The 10,517-nt window shown below is 33.2% G+C and overlaps 1 protein-coding gene across 17 annotated transcripts; it reads right to left on the bottom strand.

Annotated features, from left to right (window-relative positions):
• Positions 1–3,726: 3,726 nt before the first annotated feature.
• LOC144707915 (phosphatidylinositol transfer protein PDR16-like) lies at positions 3,727–8,156 on the bottom strand. 17 transcript variants are annotated; one of them, XM_078581191.1, is made up of 10 exons: positions 7,748–7,905; positions 7,554–7,606; positions 7,411–7,463; positions 6,691–6,741; positions 6,556–6,618; positions 6,223–6,291; positions 5,908–6,084; positions 5,322–5,420; positions 4,617–4,862; positions 3,727–4,513 (listed from the first exon to the last, which is right to left on the bottom strand). In XM_078581191.1, exons 6-10 carry the CDS (start codon positions 6,277–6,279, stop codon positions 4,262–4,264), a joined length of 831 nt encoding a protein of 276 aa, XP_078437317.1. In that variant the 5' UTR covers positions 6,280–6,291; positions 6,556–6,618; positions 6,691–6,741; positions 7,411–7,463; positions 7,554–7,606; positions 7,748–7,905; the 3' UTR covers positions 3,727–4,261. The 17 variants fall into 17 exon arrangements, with proteins under 17 accessions (XP_078437317.1, XP_078437315.1, XP_078437308.1 ...); XM_078581189.1 differs by lacking the exon at positions 7,748–7,905 and adding an exon at positions 7,925–8,156 and having other exon boundaries at positions 6,556–6,741; XM_078581182.1 differs by having other exon boundaries at positions 6,556–6,741; positions 7,687–7,907.
• Positions 8,157–10,517: the final 2,361 nt, after the last annotated feature.

Genomic DNA, 10,517 nt, shown 5'->3' with positions numbered 1-10,517 from the left:
TATACTAGACGGTTTATATTAATATCCTAACTTAGAGCATCTTTAAATTTTCATGGTGAATTCAATTAATACTAAAAATTGTTTTTATTGGTAAAACAATTTTAATGAATACTACCTAGGTTTCTGACATAAAAAAATAATTTCCACAAGTATTTGCGCTCACATTGTCCTAAGTATTTAAAAATCACAAGTTGTTAAGCAGTCCAACTAAGTCAAAATAAAGATCAACACAATTCAATGAAATAATAACCTCCTATTCCCATTAATAGATGTTTACACCTACATCCATACAAAATGTCCCTAATTTTTGAAATGGTTAAGCACTCCTGACAGTCGGGTGACGTGTGTTCAATTGCAAAATTTACTTGGTGTGTATTATGAATGTTGTAGGATTCATATGCATTTTAAATGTTTTTTTTACTTTTTAAAAAAATACTCAAAGTTTAGTATGAGGACTTTGAAAAATGGTCTACTGAAATTATCATCTTTAAGATCTCCTTTGAAAATATAGGAAATTCTCCTTTAGAACCTAGAAAAAGGAAAATAATTTGTCCACTATTAAATTCAAACCAGGTAACCTACTAATTAACTTCAATAAGAAACGGATAATTACACCTCCAAATTGATTTTTTTCATTATTTTCTTTATTGAACTTCCAATTAATTTATTCAATAGAGATCTTTTTATAAAGTATCTCAAAAATTATATTTCACTACTATAATGAAATATTATAATAATTTTCAAATTATCCGTCCAACTTTTTATTGACAAGTCATGGTCCTGAGGTATGACCAGAACTTGATGGGCCTGCACCTATCCAGCCATGCATTGGTATCCACCTATCCAGCCGTCCTTCATATTTTTAGGCAAGGTTCAAGCCTAAAGACTTCAGATACATGTGGAACCCAATATCCATGCCTATGATAAAGGAAATGCATCACAGGCTGCCATATTTTGGATTGTTGATGTCATAGACTGAACTTGAAGGACCTTATGATTAAAAAAAATAAGGTAAATTTGTAGTTCACTTATTCAAATGTCAACATATCTTCATAAACACGAATGTACTAATAACTATTCAAATATAGTAATGTTTAAGTAGATTACTAGGTATTATGTAATATATTAAAGGTACCTTATAGGAATTCACTTTTGGTTTTGATGCCTAACTTATTTTAAAAATTTTGAACCAGTACACATTATGTATATGATAAATGCTGACTCTAATTACTTGTGAATACTATTATGTTATACTATCTGAGAATATATCATGAAATCAGTTGTTCATCACAACAAGCACTCAAATAAGGCTTCAGTTTTGTTTACATAAACACAGATGGATCCTCTTTGCCGAGAAAATTTTAATCAATTCCCTTCTTAATGATGCTATATGCATACATATATATATATACAATTAACTTATATATACATATTATTTTATTAATAATTTTGACCTAAAAAATTATAGAAAGCATAAATTGAGGAAATGAATAGCTGTTTGATAAAAGTGCTACTCTTACATTGTATATATTTTTTAGCCTTACTTTAATTATCATTGAATTGCTATATTGACAACTTGTTTCCTTTTTACAAATGGATCTCTATTTTAGCTTTGCATGTGTCATATGAATAATTAGGAAAAATATTGTCTTTGGCTTGTAGATGAATAAACATGCATAAAAATAAAGAATGTGTGGAATAAACCCTAGGTATAATTCAGCGATTACATATTTTATGTGTTCATAAAATTGGTCATCTTTGTTAAGCAATACGTATTAATCTATGAAATTATGAAACTTATACATATTTTCCCAACCATTGATTTTCTTTAAACAAGAAATATCGATTTTACTGGACTCCTTGAATGTCCAGATATATGGACTTCAAAAACTTATAAAATATTATGGATTCATCCAACTTAAACACATTGTTCTGCTTTTTATTTCTAAAATTCATTCATGACAAACCATAATGATTTTATACCTAAATATTATTTAATACTTTGATAAATCAATATAATGTGATCAATTCTAGAGAGGTCCTCACCAGGATTAGCAAGTGACCTAAAACATATATTTTCCTTCTGCAAATTAGCCTCAGTTTTTTAGATCACATAACGAATTTGAATATACTGTGAACTAGAATCCCCCTTTCAATTGTCATGATATAACATTCATGAAATAAAATGATGAAAATCATCCCAGGTTTTCAGTTCACTTAGTGCATTTGAATAAACTGTGAACTAGACTCCCCATTTCAGTTGTCATGGTTGAACATTCATAAAATGCAATGATGAAACTCATCTGAGTTTTTTAGCTCATTCAATGGATTTGAAGGAAAATGTGAGCTAATCTGCCCCTTTCAATAATCTAATATACTCTTATAGCACTATCACTTAATATTTTCAGTTCAAAGGTCACCACTCGAAAGGGAATGTGACACAATCCTTATAACAAATTTAAGCAGATGAAAATTTAGAGGGCTATTGTGGCTTAATTGTCCATTATTTTTGTCAATATTTGTCATCTTCAAGAATATGTTTTATTACTTAATGAAGTTCCTGGAACTTGGAGATAAAGTCTAGATATTATCTAAACATCAAGCTTATTAAATTAAAGGAAGTGTTTGGATATCTCTATAGTTTATATGGATTCATACAATTATAATTCATCACTGATTGTGGAATTCATGAAATATAGATTCCATGTAAGTAAAAAACTCTAAGGGATCAGGTAAATCAAACGAGAGGCAAGGTCTAGCTTTATACAATTATAATTAAAAATGAGTTGTGAAATGCAACTTACCCTCTGGAAAATCTTTTCCAATAAACAGATGGTAGGAAATTTCTTGAAAAAGGTAAATAAAAAATATGATTATAAGTATTAAACTATATTTGTGATTTCTCAATTTCATAAGATAGACTAATTACTGGAGACAATTAATAAATCTTTTTGAAAAGACACCAAAAGTCTTCCTCATGGATGACAGATCCAATCTAAATCCTAATTATGATCCAGTATAATTGAATTCCTATCTTTTTTCGAATTAAAAGGGTTTAGGTTTATAATACCTCCTAATTACTTAATTATGGATACTATATTATTATTAATGGAAAAAAAGTCGCATTACGATAAGTCTACAAAGTGGGAGCAAATGATAAAATGACTTACTACTCGAAACAAAATAATATTATTATGCTACAATAAGACATTTATGACAGTATTATCATCTACCCAAGAATATCTTACATTTGAAACACTAAAGAGTAGAATCCATCACAAGTTTTTGATGAATTCCGTTTATATTTTAATATGCTTGTGTACATGCACGAGATAAATGTTATATCAAAAAAAAAATCTCTATGTATAGTGTCTGAAAATCCTAAGTATGAGCACATGTTATCTACATTCTGGCCACAGAAAATTATATGTTTCAATGGAAATATTTAATGTTAATCATAATCATATCAATCTCTACGAATGGGCCATTTCTAGGAAAAAATAATCATATCAATAGTTTTCAGAAAATTCTCTTTTCAAGGAAAAAAAAGAATGGTTTTCGTATCAATCTCTACGAATGGGCCATTTCTAGAGAGATTCAAAAAATCACCAAGAATATTAAACTAAACACTGGCCAAAATGTTAGATCAAGCAAACAATTTTTCTCACCGGTCATTAAGTTAAGTTGATTAAGGAAGTTTATGAAAACTATTGCTCACAAATAATGTTGATAAAAAATTCTCCATAGGACGTCAAATTAGCTGAATAATACACTTAAGTTTTGTGCGCAGAATTTGGTCCATATTTATATGGTCCGTTTTCTCAACAATAATGATACATATTAACCAAAGGGATTACATAAAAAAACGTAAGAGAAGCAATAAGACAGTGATAAGAACCCGGAAGTTCTATTCACACAAGATGGGGCTAGAGGAGCAGAAGCAGCAGTAAGATCCTTACCAAGAACTCGGAGAGAGAGAGGGAGATCACAGGAAAGATCACCACCAGAGGAAGGTTGGCAGCCGGAAGAGCATCACCTGAGAGGGAGAGAAGAGAACCAACTACTACCATTTACTTCTTGGCTTGTCTCCTAAAGGGAGGGCAGCCCTATTTAAGGAGGAGAACACGCATAATGGAAATGACAAAAATACCCTTAGAGGGTAAAATGGTGAACTTCCCTAGATACGATGGGTATCAAATAATAAGATAGCATATATCCCTTTTTGTGGTGTAATATTCTTCAGCAAAACAGCACCCATGGCTTAAGAGCATATGGCATGTAATGGCTGTTTTTCTTCTCCAATTCCCCAAAAAGCTGCTGATATAATGTCTGCGTTCAACATAAGCCTGGAGAACACCTCGTGATCATAACGTTCGCTTAGTTTACCTCCAAACTCCATTGGTAGAGTTTCCAAGTCAAAGTTCGCCCGCATAAGCTCTGTACTTTCTTCATTGTTTGGGAAGACAAACTTCAACTTTTGGAATGTCTTCTCGTCGACAAAATACTTAGCAATCTGCAAGGATAAAATAAATAACACCCCATAAACATCAAAAGTTGTATTAGAAATATGGATATAAACCTTAGCATTAAAGATGTTAGAAAGGTGGAATAGCTACCTTCCAAAATGGCTCAAAAAACCAGGGGGGATTGTAAAAGAATAATGCGCAAAGCCTCTCAGGGTAATGATTCTGCAAGATTTCCACGGCATCTTTTGCAGTTTTTATGGGCACGCATTGCCTGAAAGACCATCCAGTAAAGTCAATCAACCAGACCATCTGCTCTTGCTCTGGTGGTAAATGGAGAATTGCGCGCTCTGTGAGATAGACCAGGTGTCGGATCTGATTGTCGTATGTTTTTGTATTCTGCATACGAAATTAAGATATAAAGTTGATATAATCATCAGAGAGTATATCTCTGAATTATATGATCTACATTTAACAAATATGTAAAATGTCCCAGTCATCAATTCGTGGTATGACTCATATGTTTTGGAAATGGAAACAAAGGGTCATATCCGTGTAGCAAGAAAGGCATCAGAAATTTGAATCACAGAGATTCAACAGATACTTAAATTTCTAAAACCTGGAAAATTCCAAATTAATGTTCAGTGTATTCATGCCTTTTAGGAATGAAGACAAAGGGTCCTATCCATCAAGCAAGAGAAGCATCACAAATTTCAGGGAAATATAACTTCAGTTTCAAAATTTTGAAAAATCCCCCAGCCATAATTCGAAGTATAAATCGTGTGGTTATACTCGCCTATGTTTTTTCTTTCTCCATTCCATATTTTTCCTACACTGGTAGGAAAAGATTCAGTGCACCTGATTTCTTGGCCTCATGATGATAACACTCCTCCCCTCACGATCTTGAAAACTTGCTTTGTAGGCTTTCCCAGTCTCCCCTTCCTTTGCAACGTCATGCTGGAGATGAAATAATCAGATAAGAGTAGTACGATAGTCTTTTAGAAAACTAGAAGGAAAACTAACGCAGATAACCTTTTTTTTAAATTTCCTTTATCAGTTTAAAGCATTCTATTATGATTCAGATTATAGCATAGATCCAATTTAATACCAAATAATAAACTAATATCGAAATCCATGATTAGTTGGTCTATGCACCAGTTTGTTGGTTTAATTTGGAAACCAAACTTAAATTATGTTCCCTGCAAAAATCATGGGCAAATGGGGATAATCAGCAGTGATTAAGTCACTATCTTAATGATAATGACCAACAACCCACCATTTTCTCCTCCAATAAAAATCAAATGTTTTGACGGGTCAACCTCAAAACTCTATTGAAACCCATTTCCGCAAAATTCATAGGTTAAGAGTTTAAGTGCCATCATGATCTAAAAAAGAGAAATCAAGAAAATTTTATTAGAAACTCCAAGAGGGAAGAATCACCCACCCATTGAATTTCTTCAGGTTTATATTCTGATCTCCACTTCAACGTGGCCTCGAGCATCTTTCTTGCCTTTTCAACGTCCCAGTCACGTGATACCAGGTATCTTCTTAAGCATGCATTAGAACAGTATAGAAGGTTGCGTCCAGACATGGGCCCCATCAATCTTCTCAATTTCTCAACCTGGCTTAGGAATAGACCCAGTAAGCCTCTGGGAAAAAGAAAATAGAATCCATATATATTTTTTTAAATTGCCTAAAAGGAATTTATAAATAAATCAGTATATAAGAAAATCCTTGAACAGGATGTGGAGATCCTTACCTTCTGGTCATGGTCGCTGGTGATATTGTCAAGATCAGCTTTACCACAAGAGCCCATTGTCAAAATCTCCTGAGAACGTCTGAATGATTATTTATTATTTAAATCGGGATAGAAATATCAAAGTTTAGAACAAAGAGAAAGTAAATTTTAGTGAATTATAAAAGTTTAGAGTAATTTCTATTCCTGTGCCCAAAAGCTCTATGAATTTATCTCTGGGTTAGCTCACATCGGTTCACATACAAACCCGGAAGAACATGAGAGAATGAAGAACAGTGGACATGAACAGGGGAGGCAGCAATAGAAGAAAAAAGGATAACAGCAGTGATTAGGCACCTGATTTTGAAGAGAACCGAGGTTTCCTGCTTAACGACGAGGGCTTAGCCTTCAATAGATTAACTAAGAGTAGCCATAAGAGAGTGATCACTGAACTTTATAACTAAGGAGAAAGTAGAGGTGACTTTGACCCACAATGAGTTCAAAACCATCGTTGCCCCTTCTTCTCGGGCATTTTGGCTTACCCTGAAAAATATCGATTAACAATAACCATTACTTCAAATTTACAGATCACTTCAAATTTATAACGAATTAAGGAAGACTGGAAACGACTTTGACCCACAATATGGCTTTAAAACCATCTTTGTCTCTTCTTCTTGGTGATTTGGGCTTAGCTTGGAAAATATCGACTAATAATAACCATTAATTCATAGATTACTTCAATTTATGACGAATTAAGGAAGAATGGAGAAGACTTTGACCGACAGTACGGCTTTAAAACCATATTTATCTCTTCTTATTGGTGATTCGGGCTTAGCTTGAAAAATATCGACTGATAATAACCATTACTGCACAGATCACTTCAATTTGTAACGAATTAAGCGAGAATGCAGAAGACTTTGACCCACAATATGGCTTTAAAACCATCTTTATCTCTTCTTATTGGCGATTTGGGCTTAGCTTGAAAAATATCGACTGATAATAACCATTACTGCACAGATCACTTCAATTTTTAACGAATTAAGGAAGAATGGAGAAGACTTTGACCGACAATATGGTTTTAAAACCATATTTATCTCTTCTTCCTGGTGATTTGGGCTTAGCTTGAAAAATATCGACTGATAATAACCATTACTGCACAGATCACTTCAATTTATAACGAATTAAGCGAGAATGCAGAAGACTTTGACCCACAATATGGCTTTAAAACCATCTTTGTCTCTTCTTCTTGATCATTTGGGCTTACCCTGCAAAAAGTCGACTAAGAATTACCATTACTGCACAGATCACTTCAATTTATGACGAATTAAGCGAGAATGCAGAAGACTTTGACCCACAATATGGCTTTAAAACCATCTTTGTCTCTTCTTCTTGATCATTTGGGCTTACCCTGCAAAAAGTCGACTAAGAATTACCATTACTGCACAAATCACTTCAATAATTAACGAATCAAGGAAAAACGGAAACGACTTTGACCCAGATTATGGGTTTAAACGATCTTGATCCCTTCTTCGGCGGCATTTGGGCTCACCCTGGACAAGACTGACAAAGAAAAATAACTTGAGCAGTGATTGCCTCAAATTTATGGCCAACAAAGGAGGAAAGGAGACGACTATGACCCACGATTTTAATTTGACACCATCTCTGCCCTCTCTTCTACGGCATTCAAGCTAAGAAAATTCTGGGTATATGTTTGAGCATTGATCACCTCAAATTTATAGCCGAGTAATGAAGAGAGGAGAGGACTACGACCCACAAGATGACTTTGAAGCCATTTGTGCGGTCTCCTCTCTGGCATTTGGAGCAGTCGCTTTCCAATACTAACCACTTGAAATGGGAAAACAGCGCATGCCCACTTGAAAAGCGAAGATTTAATCATCTGGGCAACGCTGTAGAGAGCAAGTAAAGATCGAAGGAGCCAAGATTGGGTCTGTGTTCTTCATTGTCTGATTCGAGCCGGGTCGCTTTCAGAGGTTGGTAATGAGTCAGTTCGACCAATGAATCGATAGAGTGATCAACCGGATCGGCCGCTCGATACGGTTTTCCGTTGCTAGATGGAGAAGAATTTAAGCCAGTAAATTAACCAGTAGCAAGTTGCTGTATCTGACTTGTGAGAACATTGAAAAGTAACGAGAAAAAGTCAATGAAAAGACAGGCAATTTATTTACAGAAACAATAATTTCACAGCTCACCATATCATTTAAGTTTCACCATGCTTTAGTGCATTTTTTTTTATGATTTCCTTTTTTCAGAAAGCATAAATTGTTTAAGACAAACTTTCTAGCACAGTTAAGGATGAATTACAGTGATCTGTTCTGATCCAAGACGTACAGATAGACAAGGCGCGACTTTAGGAGCAGGAGTTCTTCATAGAAAAGGTTGTGAGGCTCGAGTTTACAAGGGGGAGCAAGCAGAAGTGACAGAGTGAAGTCAATTCATCTCAAGATTCATGCTTCAATGACCTTAATGAATGCCATGTCATATATAAATATTAAGGGCAATCCAACACTCTTGAGAAATCTTTGTGCTGGCTCATTTAATGCTCTTGGATAATTGTGGGGTTGGCTCAAAGACACTAACATTGATCCTATTAACTTGTTAATTGTTTCTACTAGGTGTATATGAACTGGGAGGGACAATGAGTGCCGATAATGGCATGGATTAATAGTGTAGATTATTTATGCAAATCAGAGGGGTTGGACAGGACCTCCCAAAATTTAGCTGTCATTATGAAGTCTCCACTTCATTTTACCTAATTTTTTGTCCATAAAATAGTGATTGACCATATTGAGGGCGATAGAATTGATGGAATATTCAAGACTTTATATTTTTTCAACATGTTTCAAAATCCAGTACTCTGATAGAGAAACCTTTTCTATTGTACTCAGTTTTGAACTAGCTGGGTATATGAAACTGCACAAACTCAGATTGTGATCAAAAGCATGATATAATGTGATGATAAATGAGTAAGTGTCGAGTGATGATACTCAATAGGATGAGTTGAGAAGAGATTTGATAGTCTTGTTTTCCCTTCTTATGTTTATGCAGGATTCGGGTACTTCAACAAAGTATGCCAAATTTTATCAAAATTTCATTACAAAGTCGCCAGCTGAGCAGAAGTGCACTAGTTAGACATTGTTAACTTTGCTCTTCCGAATGCGTCTCTAAGAGATTTTAGTTTTATTTCATTTCATTAATAGGCTCAGTTGATTTTGTTTCTTCTCCCAGACTCGCATTCTGCTTTACCACTTATTATTTAGTACTAATTTCATTTTTTTGTTCCTCCCCACTAAGTATTCATGTGTGCTTCAGTTCAGCTTGGAACTTTATAATGACATATTTCATCTCCAAAGATGTTGCCCTTTGGGCGCAGCTTACTCATGTTATGTTTTGTTTAACTCTTTCTATGTGATGTATTATTTAGATACAACTATTACAGTAATTAAATTAAATATTGTTTCATATTATTATATACATTCATCATAATTTGAAGTTCAAATAAATTAAGTTTTATTATATAGCTGTATCTTTTGCAGAACATCAATATTTTATCATGTCATACATGCATATTTTGAAAAAATATTCATGAAATTTTCAATACCATATAGGCTGTTTACTGCAGCATCTAAGAAAAAACAGGCCTAAAAAATATCCAAAATTTATCCTATATTTTTAATTAATTTATCATCATAACATTAAGCATTTTGTGTATTTAAGATGTAAAATCAACTATTTTTGAATTATGGTTGTGTAGATGTCACCATCATTCAGTTTTATTAATATTAATATATTCACATGTATCTTGAACCTTTTATTAATGTGATACCTTTGGGCTTTCTCAATGTCTTGCTTCTATAAGGATATAGAAAATAACTTAATAAGATTATTCTCCTCAATATATGTATTTAAATCAATTAACTTACCAATATTTAAAGATTTTCCATAAGATGCATGTTATTTGACAAAGGTTTGGAGGGTTATCTATAATGTTAACTATCTTTGTATTTTTAACTTAAAAATATCTTCAAATTAAAAACCCTAACCCTATTCTTTTAGGGATAAAACATGCGTTTCCAATGTGACATTGAAGTATTGTATGCATCTAGTCTTACTCATCAATATATCTACAAAGAGTAATTTTTGTTCCTTGGAGTATGATAAAGTCTATATATTTATTTATTATGTTTATATAAAAATATTTTTTGCGAATAAACTATTGGACAGGAAATTTCACTTTTTTAAGCACAAAAAGAAGTCATGATTTCTTTCAATTAACTTTCTATTTTACATTTCAGGATATT

Source organism: Wolffia australiana, chromosome 9 (genome assembly GCF_029677425.1).
Source record: "Wolffia australiana isolate 7733 chromosome 9, ASM2967742v1".
Lineage (NCBI taxonomy): Eukaryota > Viridiplantae > Streptophyta > Magnoliopsida > Alismatales > Araceae > Wolffia > Wolffia australiana.
Note: the sequence above shows the minus strand (reverse complement) of the source record. Positions and strands in the feature narration are given on the sequence as shown.